Consider the following 14,449-nt stretch of genomic DNA (forward strand, 5'->3'; position numbering starts at 1 on the left):
TTTTTTTGTAAGTCTTGAGTAAGAGATGGTCTGAAGTGGCCTTATTCCATGAAAAGTTTCAAAAAGCATAGTGCTATAGACAAATTGAATAATTCAAGTGCTTCCTTATTACTCAGGGGGGTAATTAATTTATTGTAGCTTGTGAAAGAGTGCAGCTAACCTACTTTTGCAAGCTCAGCCTCCAGAGAGGAGGCAGCTGGCACAGCCTTACTACTACAGCCTTGAACCTTTTGAACTTATTTTCCAGCTCCCACCCCAAGCATCCTATTATGGCATTGAAATTCCATGAAATTTTTTCTCTTGAGCCTAGAATTGGGTAATGAGTTGGGCTGAGCAATACTGAACTGAAGCTGTAGTGAGATTTTATAAAAATATTAAATAATGCCTGTTATATTGATATTGTTGCTGAAGTATTTTATTTGATCCTGTAAATAATTGTTCTTTGCTTTAAATGTGTGTTTTTAAAGACTTGCCAATAAATTCCAGGGAAACAGAGAGGAATTCTCTTCTACAGAGCAGTAAGTTATACAAAAGTTAGAAGATGGAAAAGCTTTTGATCTAATCAGCATGTGCTTTCTGATGGGAGCATACCTGAATGAAGAGGGGCAGGATTTCTCCTCATACAAGAATTTTTACTTCTTTTAAATAAACCATATTTTGTTTCTGCAGTTTGTGGTGGAATCCTGATGGCACACACAGGTGGGGATTTCTCTTCTCCTGGTTATGATGGCATCGGAAATTACACAAGTAACCTGAACTGTGAATGGATCATTGAAAATCCTTCTCACTACAATTCATCCATTTATATATCTTTTGAGGATTTCCACTTGGAACATCACCAGAACTGCCAGTATGACCACCTAGAGCTGCGAATAGGTTTGTATGTTCAGCAGGGGAATGGATGAAGCCTATCAAGATTCTGGTTGTACAATTCTGTTTGTGCCAAATCTCGTCCATATATATTTGCAGGGAATGACTGTTGTAGAATCTGTACATTTGAGAGTGTTCAAATCTTGCCTTCCATATTGCATCCATGATAAGAAATGGGATTTCACTACCAGAGGAATGCATGCATGGATTTGGTTCTTTCAGGGGAGAAAATGGAAAACTAGATAGACATTTTGGAGACGTAACTAGTTTTGCTATTTGCAATACACACCTGACACTCTTTACATGGGACAATATGAATTTCACTTCATTTGCCTTGAGAGATGGCATTTGCAGTCATCAAAATAATTTATTTGGTCCACTCTCCATTCTCTCTCTGGTCCTGAAATATCTCCAGGGACAGCAGGAATGGAGTAAAGAATGTTTGAATTATTCATAGCCTCTGGACTGCATACCCACTTCACATCCATTTTTATGTTCTATAAGATGACTCTTCAAAAATAAATACTTATTTCCAGTGAGAATACGTTGCAAAACACAGACTAAAGCATTTTAAACACAGGATTATTGCACCAGTGGTATCCCTGCATATTTGAACATCTTTATCCACAAGAGCAAGCAACTGGAAATGTCACATAAAAGTCACTCAGCTAATGCCAAATGTAGTATGAAAGCTGCAGCTGTCATCATGGAAAGGCTGTACCTGTGAGTCCCAGAGACAGCAGGTTTTAATTTACCAGGAAATGCTTTCTGAAACATGTGAAAAGGCTGAGAGCAGGAATCTGTCCCATCCTTATTTGCACTCATTTGAGCAAGAGCTTTTGGTTGTATAGCATTGGTTTGTCCTGTGTAGAGCCAGACCCTGCATAGCTGTGTAGCCTAGCAGTTCTCTTCCATGTATGCACTGGAGCTGGGAAATAATAGAAAAAAACTCAGAGAAAGAAACAGTAAAATATATTTGCTTTGTTACTCATCCATTCCTGCTGCTCTCACTTTATCATGAGCCTCAGGCCTCCAGGCAATGCAATCAAAGAAAATGGAAAGAAAGAAATTGTAGTCTTGTTTTGTTCTACACAGTTTTGTCATCTAAATACCAGTGCCCATTTCAGCACTACCAATGGACTTCCAATTTCAAAGCTAGCCTTCTGTCAAAAGCAGAATGCCCTGATTCATCTGTGTCTGCTGACAAGTAACATTTAATGAGATGCAGTAGTGCAGAATGCCACTAACTCAGGCAGGTGCTGTTTAAGACTCTTGACACAGCAGATGCATAGTTAGGGAAAGGTCCAATTCTACTTTAAGTTACCTGAGACCCCAAATGGAGCTGAGACGTGCAAAATTCTTTTGTGATGCCTATACAACACACTTCATGGCACTCAAATAAAAAATTTAAAAGCAGAATTTACTGTAATTCAATGACTAATATTTAAGCTAAATAGATAAAATAAGTACTTCAAATTTTTTAGGGTAAGGTATTAGGTTATTAGATTATCATGCACATGCATGTAGGTTGTACATGGTCATACAGCTGAGCTACATATTGCTCCAGTGAAATATATTTCTAACTTTTGGCTTTTGTGGAGGACTCTTCATTTTGTCTTTCAGACCATTCCCTTCAGTTTGAATGAAATGTTACAGCACAATATTTCTGTTTTCTTTTTCTGTTTATCAACAGCCTAGATCTCTGGCCAGCTGGCCATGCATGAAAGCAATGATTGGTATCATTTTTCACACTGTAGAGACTGAGTAACCTGAATGACTTCTGTCATATCTTATTGTAGCTCTTTTGGGACTCAAAAAGTGATGTGTTTTTTTGTTTCTTTTATTTTCCTTTGCTTAGGGAATGCTGATGGAGAGCTAATAGCCAGACTTTGTGGTCAGGCTGCACCATCTGTGCCACTAGTTATAGCTGCCCCCCAGGTCTGGGTACACTTTGTCAGTGATGCAAACACAGAAGATAAAGGATTCTCGGCCCATTACACATTTGAAGGTAAATGTCTCAATAGACTGCTGCCTTGGCTGACTGAGGCACTTCTGGGGAATGCTGCCAGTCATTTGGTGATTTGGGGAATGGTCATGATGGGATAACTCTCAAAGAGGTCCTCAAAAGTTAGAGTGCTAGCCACTATTTATACCTCTCAAAGCAAGCATGTGCTAGCAGTGGAACTCTCGGATTTTCTGCCTCACAGTTGGCATTCCCCAAACCACATCTGAGATTTTGCAACACTCAGAGCAGCTGGTTGCTCTTGGGAATGAGGATGTAACAGGTAATAGCAGCCAAGTTTGACTTACTTCAGATAGGTCTCTGGAGTGCTAGCAGAGCTGAAATGCATTCTGCTGCTTGAACCTTTGCACTCATTTTGAAATCTACTTGAAGCCATATCAGTGCAAATTACACCACTTTGCCATTTGTGTGCCAGAACAACTACTCTTCCTGTCACAGCTGGATTTAGCCTTGGGGCTTATCTAGACTCATCAGAAACTTTTTTACTTCATTGTGTTGTTCCAAGGATGGCACTGCTTTGCTTAAGAGTGGGATAAACAAATGGACGATAAGGTGGAAGAGGCAGATGTGTCAGCTGGCAAAGGTTTTGCAGAGTTATATTAAGCATCAGAATAAATGCCAAGTTTCAAGGTCATTGCATCCTTTTACTCAGTATTCAATGACTAAGATTTTAAAACTTGGAGTTTCCCAGATAAATTGTTCACCTTTAATTCTATCAGCACATCTTAAATATATTTTATTGCTATTACAAGCTGAATAACCTTCCACCCATTTGATTATAGTGTTGTGTTCTGAAAATGCATTGAAATGTTACTTTTTTTCCTGCAGCCTGTGGTGGTGTACAGTCAGGTGAAGGGGGAGTTATCTCAAGCCCTAACTACCCAGAGCCTTACAGCCGTCTGAGTCGCTGCTCCTGGGTGTTGGAAGCCCCTGAAGGTGAAACCATCACTGTGAGTAACTTGTCACAATTGTATACACAGCAGTCAGTGTGAGAAGTACTTTCTGAGTTTTGCGGAACAGATTTGAGACAGTTTGGAAAATCAGGAATGTGGAATAATTAAACATCTTCCCATTGATTTTAACTAAAAGAGGGAATGAAGATAACACAACAAAATGTTTGAAGATTGTCCTTTCTGAAAAACAGAAGGATCTTTGTATTACTTGACCTCAAAACATAGCACTGACTTCTCCTTTAAACAATGACTTGCTATGTTTACAAAACTGAAATAACTCATTTTATTAGATGTTCATGGATATTCTCACTATCATGAGAATAAACATGAGGCTGAAGGAAAGTTCAGGAAAGTTTTCTTCTCTGCAGGAAAGTTTCAAGCCACTACCAAGTTACTTTTGTGTCTTACTGGTTAGTCTGGAACACAATATGATTTCTGGTACAAATTACATCAATGAAATGTTGCTCCAATTTCCCAAGAAGTATTAGAAGTCTGCCTGAGGTGCTACTTTCTTGAGTCAAACTCCTGACAGACCAATTTAAGCACCTTTATGACCAAGCAGTACAAAACTTAATTCACTGAATAGTCCTAATTCTTCTACTACTTGCTATTCTGACCACTGCTTATGTACTTATTTCAGGGGATACAGGATTATTTCAGTACAACACAAGATTTCTATTTAATACACAAACTAGTTTAAAGCAGAACTAATTTTAATCAGATGAAAGCAGATTTCTGTTTTGAAAGGACTGAGTAGCAGCATGCTCAGTGAAGGCAGACTAATTTTTTCCAGTACAAGCTGCCAGTTTTAGTTGCTGGCAAAGTTCTGAATTTAAACTATTACAGCTAAATTTGTATTTAGTCTTAGACAGGTTCTTTTGGAAGTGAAGACACACAAAAGGTACAGGAAAAAATCCTGTATGTTTGCTAAACTTTTCTACAAAGATCCTGCTCCTGAAACTTACCTAAAACAATCCCAAAACTGATGGAAACAAGGCCAGGCAGTTACTAGTGTACATCAATATTTCAGCATCAACAAATGCTGGAGTCTACAGAACCAGCAATCTAAATGTTTGAACTGGAGATCCCAGGTGTGAGCATATCTCTCCAAGGACAAATGGCACTGGTGTGGGAGGGATACAGGGTCAGGAGCTGCCCAGTCTGTTTATGTGATACATCCAGGCCCATGAGAACAAACCACAGAACTGTTTCTGTTTTGGTGGAAACAAACATTATTTTTAGCAACTGTTAGTCTATTGATTCAAAATAATAGGAAGAAAAAAATATCCAAGGCCTTCTGCTTGCATAGCTAGTTATATTTCATGAGCAGAAACTTTGCACGCAAGAAAGTGGTTCAACACCTGTACATACTCAGCACTGTTTTGAAGCACATACTTAGTTTCAAAATGTGGTTAAGACACAATGATGCCAGTTTTGTACCTATGAATTCCTCTCCCACTTCTGTCTTCAAGCTAAGTAGCTGCTGCTGCTTATAGTGGCAAGATTCCAATCAATAGTTGCAGAAAGGCATCATGAAGTGAGGGTCAGATTTCTGAGTGTACCCAGAAGCCATTGTGCCACGATGGCTACAGGATCTGTCTGGAATTACTTTATACCCTCCATTAGAGTGACTGGTTTTAGCACCTGAATGTCACCTTTGTGTGTTGCAGCTTACTTTTACAGCCTTCCACATTGAAAACCATCCAGTTTGTAAGTGGGATTCTGTTACCATCCTGAATGGTGGCTCTGCAGGGTCTCCTGTCATAGGGAGGTATTGTGGAAATAACTCACCTGGGACTATTCGCTCTGGCTCCAACAAGCTGGTCATCATCTTTAATTCTGATCACTCCATTCAAGGAGGTGGCTTTTATGCAACATGGACAGCAGAATCTTTAGGTAAGTTTGCATTAAAGAACAAAATAAAGGCATGCCATCATCTTCAGGATCCTTGAAAGAAGCCAGTACTAAAAAAAATTAAGTATTTATCCAGTACTTTCTGATCTTACACAATGAATTCAAATTTGGATTGATTTTGTACTTTTTAAACCTCCTACTGGCAGTTTCTTGATGGCTGTAAATCGAAACCATCACTATTACCCTCCCAGCAGTGGTATCTATTGTCAAGGACTATGAGACATTTCACTTCATGAATAACAATTGTTCCACAGTTTGGTTTGGTTTAAACGCTTAAAACTAGGAAGAAGTGAGTAGTTCCAAAACAGAGAGGCAGACAGAACATCTCAAAGAGCACATGTGACAGCAGCCTAGAGCTCTTGCACTGTGATGGAGATGTTGGTACACTTCTGAAGATGGTATATACACAAGATTGAATGGCACATTTCTCAAAGCTACCTTTCTTCTCTTGAAATTATCATCACTCTGTAGCTCACCATTTGTGCAGTGTACTTCAGGAAGTCATTAAAGGACCAAAGGTAGATGTGGCAGATGGTGGCAGGGCAGAAATTACAGCTGACGGAAATGCTAGCTCAGTACAGAGCTGGCATGTGCTTCCTAGTGTCACCTGCAGCTGCAAACCTTCTGGCTGATCCTGATCATCTTTCTGTCCACTAATTATGCAGCTGTATTCACACACTTAGTTGATGGAGTGTCATCTTAAACATATCAATAGTCTATGCTTGCACGAATATACACTGTCATTTTAGCAAGTTTTTGACACTGTTCCCTGAGATTTCATGCACAATGAAGCCCACTCTTTGATGGTGTAGTAGACATTGGCCTACACATGCCATGTGCATAGGCAGTATTCTCTCTGAGAGATTTCATTTATATATATATATATATATATATATATAGTTTACTTTCTTCAACTTCTCATTTGTTCACTGAGAATTTCCCAGTCTGCATTCTGTATTGTGACCAAAACTTGGCTTCATATCCTTCTAAACACAATTGCCATTTCTAACAGAGAAGAATGAAAACATCTTCCTATTAAAGCTATTATATATTTTTTAAATTAAGAGGAAAAAACTAGGATGTTACAAAACTTTTTTTGCCCTTTATTCATCCTTTTACTACACTGTATCTGAAATAATAGTACTGTACTCATAGCCCTAATAAATTATTCTTGGCGTGGTATTTGCAAATATGTTTCAAATTAACTAAACTTATTCTGTGTAAAATCATGAGCTGCCACAGAGCCATGACCAGCTATTGGCCTTTATAAATGAATCTGTTAGCAATTTTTGAAGGCATGTTTCCCAGCCCATCCCATAATTCCAGTGAAATCCACAGGGCTGCCTAGGCGGGGGAGGTCACCATTTTGCCCTGGGTAAACGGATGTAGCTTGAACAGATTCACATGTGGAACTGTGATATTTGCATGTTGCAGAGTGAGAAGAAAAAGGACATATCAATAGACTGGGTTTTGTCCCTAGAGTGCTTTTCTGAATGGCTCTCTGTCACAATGGGCATGCTGCGGGGTGTGGGGAACCTGCAGTCTCAGATGTACTGCTGACCCCTGCACCCTTCCAAAGCAATATTCACTTCAAATTGCCAGGAGTTTATAGATGGACCTTGTGAAAGGCTATGAAGGGGCAAGAATGAGTTTGTGGAGAATATAAAGTGAAGTACAAAGAGACTCCTCTAGGGTGTAACTACCTCCTGCTGCAGGGGTGGGAGAAAGAAGATCAGGAGGGGTAAATGAAGTTGCAGTGAGTATCAGAGCTTTCCTCTCTCACTTTTGCAGCCACAGAAGCAAACAACCATTCAAAGCTGAACACGACACCACTCAAAAATATTTAAACATTTCTCCCATCTGTTGCTATTTTTCTCAGGCTGTGGTGGAATCATTCACTCAGATAATGGTACAATCAAGTCCCCTCACTGGCCTCAAAACTTTCCCATGAACAGCAGATGCACATGGACCATCATTACACATGAGAGCAATCACTTGGAGGTGAACTTCCACAGCAACTTCCAGATTCCAGATAGCAATGGAAGCTGCCAGACCAGTTATGTGAAGGTAAAATAATGATTTCAGATCCCTGTTTTGCATTTGTTATTGTTTGAACTGTCAAGGCTCAAAATTTGGGAAATGGTTTGAACTGTCAAGACTCAAAATTTGGGTAAACTAAAGTCCTTGTATCATACAGTCCATTTTCTGCATGCTTTGTGAACTGGCCTATATACAGTTTTAATTTTCATTGGTTCTTGAGGTTCCACCTCCAGCAGGGAGGTGGAACCATCAGCCTACATGCATCCCCAGAAATGAAAAATATCAAAAATGCATATATTATTTCAGAATCAGAAAATAATGAGATAATAAAGCATGAAGATAAGTTATTTTCAAATACTGTAGTGAAGAAAAAACCTGTGAATTTTACACTATAATTCTACCAAACTCCTTTTTAAGTACTTAGACTATCCAGGCTGCACTTCTTTTTTTAATTTCCAGAAACAAAATGGAAGTCTGATCTTTCATATGTTGTCAAGAACCATTGTTTTCAAAGCAATTGAATAGAGTGGACATGTCTTGCATTTTTCAGGATCATTTTTTTCTCAGGCATTTGGCATATATTCAGTGGTATTGTGCTGATTTTTTCCCCAGCAATACAACTCCCACTTGAAATAAAGGGCAAACATAATTTTGCAACATGTAGGAAGGATTGAGCAGCACATCTGATCTATACCAACCAGCTTACAGTTGCATTCATATTTTAAGGCTGTGAAAAAAACCCCACAGGGATTAGATTTGCCTTTTCATAACCTGCTCCAGCAATTACTTGATGCAATGTTAAAATACATTTCACTAATATGAAAGTCCTAATGCTACTCAGTAAAAGTCTTTAATTTTACATTCCTAAACTGCCCTAAATGACATAAGCAGAACTATGACAATTGGAGGTTTTCTCCATAGAGGAAGATCTGAAATTTTTGATGCCCACTTCCTTTTCCAAATGTGTAATTTGAAATGTATGAAGGGTCTGAAAAGCTGTAGAATGATGTAAGTTTCTTCCATTTATTCCAAGCTGAGCAGCCAAAAGAGAGTAATCCAAAATCAATAGTGACTTTGCAAAACCTTGGCCAGGCTATAGACTGTATAAATTAATCCTTTGAGCATTCATTGCCTCAAACACCTGGTCACATGAATGAGGTGATTCAAATGCTTACGTTTACAGACTCACCCTTGGCTAACCCTTGCCTCTCTAGGATGGTTGCTTGTAGAAATCATAGTTTCATGTGGTTGTACTAATTCCACTCAATTTCCTTCAAACACATTATTTTAAAAATCAGATATTATACATTTTTGGGTATAAACTACAGTAAAAAACTGTTTGAACTGTTCAAACACATCAACAAAAATAATTTTATTATTAGAGTAAATAATTCATTATTTAGACAGACATTTTAAAACCTGTCAATAAACACCCTGATTCAGGAAAATATTTAAATGTTAAGAAACATCAAACATTTATACCTATGTTTCATTTTACATGTGTCTTGAAATTCAGCACTTAAACTGTGAACCTCAAGCACATATTTAAGTAAATACCTGAAGAGGATTTCCCTTAAATATCTACCTAAACTTGCATGTGCTTTATAGGATGCATGGTTTGACTGAGCTCAAATTGGCTATTGGTACAATTGAAGTAATATTTTAATGTCATGGCTTTTTTCCTTATTAGAAAGAGTTATTATAGTAACTCTTTACTTGAGTTGATACTTGTCATTGAAAAAGTGAATGAAAAATAAAATTTAAAAAAATATTAGCAACACTAGGTATTATCTGATGCCTATGTATTAACCTAGAATGACAGCTTTGATTCTTATTTACTGAATAACATAAGGATTACCTGTAATAATTACTTGTATACACAGATATGCATATTCATAGGTTGTATGGAGTTAAGTAAGCAGAGATAAAATGGAAGTAGGTAATGATATGCATAAAATGTTTTTCTCTTGTCCCTGGACCTGATCTGTGTTTGCTCTGTTACCAGCAAGGGTTCAAGCAAATGACCTCCAGATGCCCTTCAGAGGTTCCTGGCAACCTAAGTTATTCTCTGTGACTCACTCCTTGGAGAAACCTTTTTGTCTCCACTGACTGTATAATTAACTCCAATTTAGAACTCTTAGATTCACTGTGAGATGAGTCCTACCCTTAGCCTATGGAAAGAAAAACTGCATGTGTAATTCCTGTTGGGTTCCCACAAACTGCTTAGACTTTGAAAGCACTAAACCATTTCCAATCTGTTCTTGCCAGGTGTGGAGAGGAAATAATGAAGAAGCAGCAGCTTTGTTAGCCACAGGATGTGGAAGTTCAGCTCCTGATCCTGTTGTTGCTCCAAACAATGTGATAACTACAGTATTTCAGTCTCAGGATGCTCCTGCTCCAGGTTTCTCTGCATCTTTCACAAGCAGTAAGTAATATTAAAGCCAGGTGGCTGCTTAATTAGTCCATTTGGGATTAGTTTGACCCGTGTGTAGCAATTCAGAGCCCAGTCCAACAAGGCATTGAAGCTTCTGCCCAGATGTGTAAATCAAGAGTTTCCATACTGAGTGCAATGAACTCAAGTGTCAGACTTGCCTAAGATGCAGCTCTAATTTTGTAGTTATTCTCAGCCACCTTTGCCTTTTCAGTGTGCTGAAAAGAATAAATAGGCTTTAAATTTTAAAAATTCATAGTTAAACTGCATGGAATCTAATGCTTTCATTTTCTTAAAAAGACATTTGTTTAACCATGGTACGTGCTTTGTGATGGTCAAACCCACCAGAAGCAGAGAAGGTATTGCTCAGCTGCTGTTGGTAACTGGGGTTTTTGTAGGATTCTGCCTAAGGAAACCACTTGCCCTTCATGGCATTCAGATAAAAACAGCAAGAAACTAAGTGTTTTGAGGGAAACACCATTGAAGCATTCAGAATTCTGAATTGAAACCACTTTTGTTTTTTATAATGTTTGCACTAACATAGGCACGATCTCAGTGGAGACAGTCACAGGCTTCATATGCCTATTCCTAATCTTCTACCAGCATTTCACTGTGCACTGCATTATTTTAAGCTTTTGTCTTAAAAAAGAAAAAACAAAGGCTATGCAAGTCATTAGTATCCAAAGGAGCTCCATGAAAATAAATTGTTTTGTGTGCTTGAAAACTTCTGGATAGTAAGCTTTTCCTGCCTCTGCATACAGCAAAGCAATGCAGAGGTGCCCTTACATCCTTGCATTTTCCTGGAAGTCAGGCATGAAACAAGAATGGCACCACTTACACTAATGTGGGCATTTTCAAATAAGGCTCCTGTGCCCCAGTAATGCCCCCTCCAATTCAGACACATTTGAATGTTCTAAGGGGTTTTGAAATGTGCAGGCTCCACACCCACAGGAGCAGCAGTGCTGTGTCCTCCTGGTCAGGGCTGTGGGCCAATGGGCTGCTCTTACACAAGAGTGTGACACTAGGTGGGACAGCCCTATGCTTCCCAAAATCGCTGCTCTGGCTATAGGTAAGACCTGCCTTTGCCATCAGGGTATGTGATACTCTCCCTGATTTTTTCACCATTAGAGATGAGGTCCTTGTGTACATTATTGGGTTTTTTACTGCAAACCCAGAGTAGTATTATCACCAGATTTATAACTGTGCTTTATTTATTTGTTTGCAGGATGTGGAGTAAATTTCACTGGCCCTGAAGGTCGTATTGTCTCTCCAAACTACCCTAGTCGGTATGATAACAACCTGAACTGCAACTATATTATTGATCAGGGACCACAGTCACTGGTGATCCTAGAATTTGAGACTTTTGACTTGGAAGGTAACTGGTTCATAATTTCAGTATGCATTATGAAGTGTAATTTCTTACTTGAAAACATGCAAGTCTTCTATAATTGATGGTGTAAGTTGCTGGCCCATTCTGAAAATCTTTTACAGATGAACATTTATAGTTTTCAGGGTTAGGTTTTGAGTAACTGAAGTCTTCCAGAAGAATGAAGAGAGATTTCACCTGTTGAATATCTTGCAGCAATGATTTTGGGAATTTATCAGATTCTTGGAATATAAAAGTGATTGTGGCTAATCTGGGTCTTTGTTCCTGCCTTTTTGTTTGTTTGCTTTTTTGTTTCTTTGTTTGCCATTGAGTCTTACAATCTTTTTGATCTTAACCTGCTGTTTTGCTTTTCAGTGCATCTGCTTCTTAACTTATAAATACACTAGAATGTTTTACAAGGATGTAAGAATACAGAAACCTGAAATTAGGTGAAAGACTACAGCAAGGAAAAATGCATAAATGATTACCCTATACATACCAGTAACAAAAGTCCCTCTTGTGATTATCAAACTTGGCAGCATTTAGCCAAGACGTAACAAGTACAGTATCCTGATCACATTAGTGTGAGTGGTAAAGCTTTCTCAGCCTTGATAAGATCATATTTTTATGTGTGGATAAGCCATGATAACACAGAGGAATCCATATGTCCAAACTACTTGAGTGGCATCTCATATTTTGAGGCCATCTTACGCTGGTTCCCTTGAAGTGACCAGTCAAAGAGATATGGAGTAATTTGAGACTAAGTTGGGTTGTGTGATTTGTATTTTTCTTCAGACCCAACAATAAAAACAGAAAACAGTATTCTTTTATTTTCTTTTTAAGCTTCCAGACTGTTTTGAATTCAAAAGTATTCTGATTCAGACTTAAGTTTGAGATAAAAATTTGTTTTGACTATGATTTTATCTGAAATATTTTTTTCATCACCTAATAAAAACCACTGCTTTAAGAATTTTTAAAAATAAAATGTAAACCACAGAAATTATGTAATTTCTTCACATAGAAGACACTGTTATTCAGCAAAGACACTAAATATTAGGCTGAATCAGATGGTGCCAATTTTGACAACTTTTTGAGAACATTTACTAATCTGCATTCTGTCTGTGCATTCAGTTAATTTATAAATGGATCCAAGCTTTTATTATCAAGAGGGTTAAAGCAGAGAGGCAAGTGACACAGACATATTAATAAACATAGATCTAAATAAATACTAAAAATATTCTGTTTCTTGCAGGGCAATTTGTTCCTTTATTTTTACAGGCTTCCTTAGGCTACACTGACTAAAAGTCCTTAGTCACATGAAAGAGCTGTGGATATGAGCTAATGGACATCTGGTTAGCAAAGAGGAAGTAGAACACTCTCCAGCAGCTGGATACTAATCTTTTTCACAAAATCTTAAAATACAGCCCTGCAGTAATGAAAAATCACCTGGGTTGAAACTGTAAAAAAGATTGAAACCACCATCTTGATAACTATTATTGCAGAAATGAAAAATTATTCAGCAGCAACACTGAATATATTTAGCACATATCTAGCATTAAGGGTTTCTAGTGTGAGCTCCATTAGTTCTTTTGCAAAGGCAGGACAATATTTAGCAGTATCTGTTAGAAACATTTCTAGCTCTTCCATATGCAAGGAACCATTGCACCTACTTAGATTGCTGCTAAGAGTGGCCTTTAAAATTGTGACCATGATATTGCAGATGTTCTAGACTGGGTTTTAAAGTTTAGCTGCATGTCTAATTAACATAATTTATTAACTATTTGACCTCTCAAAAGAAATCTCATTTTTTCCATAGTTTTTGTTAAAGAAATGAAATATTTAAGATAATGCATGTAAAGGATGCATATCTCATTGACTTGAACAAGTTGAGATATCTTCTCCAGAAAATTAGAAGATAAAAGTTAATAGTCTATAGTGCCGTGACACAGTGCCACATAATGGAATGACTTAATGGGTTAGTCACAGATCTCTGCCTCTGAAAACATAATAGTAGCTGTGATGAGAAGCCTCTTCTGATTGTAAAGAATGACTGAGGCTGGAAACCCACCGCAGTGATATGGCATCAGTACCAGGAACCAAATGAACATGACATGCATGTACTACCTATTAAATAAGTATTAAGCACTAAATATAGCAACAAGCAGAGCAAGAGAGAACTTGGGAAAACTGCATTAGTTTCAAAATTTAATCTAAACACTCTGCTTCTTGGTAGGTAGAACAATTTTTATCTCCCTTTGAGCCCCTGAAAATATACTTCTAATTTAGACATTCACCCAGATTTATCTCCTAGCGGTGGAGATAAACTCAGAACCAACTATATTGTGCAGGTGGAGTGAATTACTTTCTGGAAACCTCTCTTACTCTCTTTACCTATTGCCTATTGCAGGAAGCCATAAACAATAGCTTACACAAGATACTTGAGGTCTGGGCAGGAAAACAGAGGCAAGATGAGCCCCATGAATGGAGCTTGGCTTAGCTTCTGTGATTTCCTCGCAGTGTTCAGGATGTTTATTCCTGTGCCAAATTGAAAATGGTTATAGAACCTCTCTTTTGATTTGCCAGTTTCAGGAAGTTGCATAAGCCGCCATGTGCTTCTTGTACTACCACTTGCATTGTGGTGTTTGGTTACTTTATAGAGGACCAAACAAATAAGGGTGAGTTTGTTATCCCAGCCCAGCTTCTGCAGTGATAAATGTCTTCCATATGCCCTCCCTCCTTGGATCAAAAGTCTACAAAAATCTACAGAAAAATAGATTTAGTCTACAAAAGTCTACAGAATTAATAAAAACCCCTTATTTCTTGTTGGACTAAGAAGTAATTAATTTGGACAA

At 38.0% G+C, this 14,449-nt stretch overlaps 1 protein-coding gene across 1 annotated transcript in view; it reads left to right on the forward strand.

Moving 5' to 3' along the window:
- Positions 1-14,449, forward strand: part of CUBN (cubilin) — a 145,288-nt gene that overhangs the window by 104,897 nt on the left and 25,942 nt on the right. Inside the window, exons 52-58 of the mRNA XM_064704204.1 lie at positions 670-876; positions 2,729-2,878; positions 3,722-3,843; positions 5,517-5,742; positions 7,640-7,827; positions 10,069-10,225; positions 11,457-11,606. Of these exons, the coding sequence (XP_064560274.1) occupies positions 670-876; positions 2,729-2,878; positions 3,722-3,843; positions 5,517-5,742; positions 7,640-7,827; positions 10,069-10,225; positions 11,457-11,606 (1,200 nt within the window). The remainder of the gene's footprint in view (positions 1-669; positions 877-2,728; positions 2,879-3,721; positions 3,844-5,516; positions 5,743-7,639; positions 7,828-10,068; positions 10,226-11,456; positions 11,607-14,449) is intronic.

The sequence above is a fragment of the Zonotrichia leucophrys genome, chromosome 2 (assembly GCF_028769735.1).
Source record: "Zonotrichia leucophrys gambelii isolate GWCS_2022_RI chromosome 2, RI_Zleu_2.0, whole genome shotgun sequence".
Classification (NCBI taxonomy): domain Eukaryota; kingdom Metazoa; phylum Chordata; class Aves; order Passeriformes; family Passerellidae; genus Zonotrichia; species Zonotrichia leucophrys.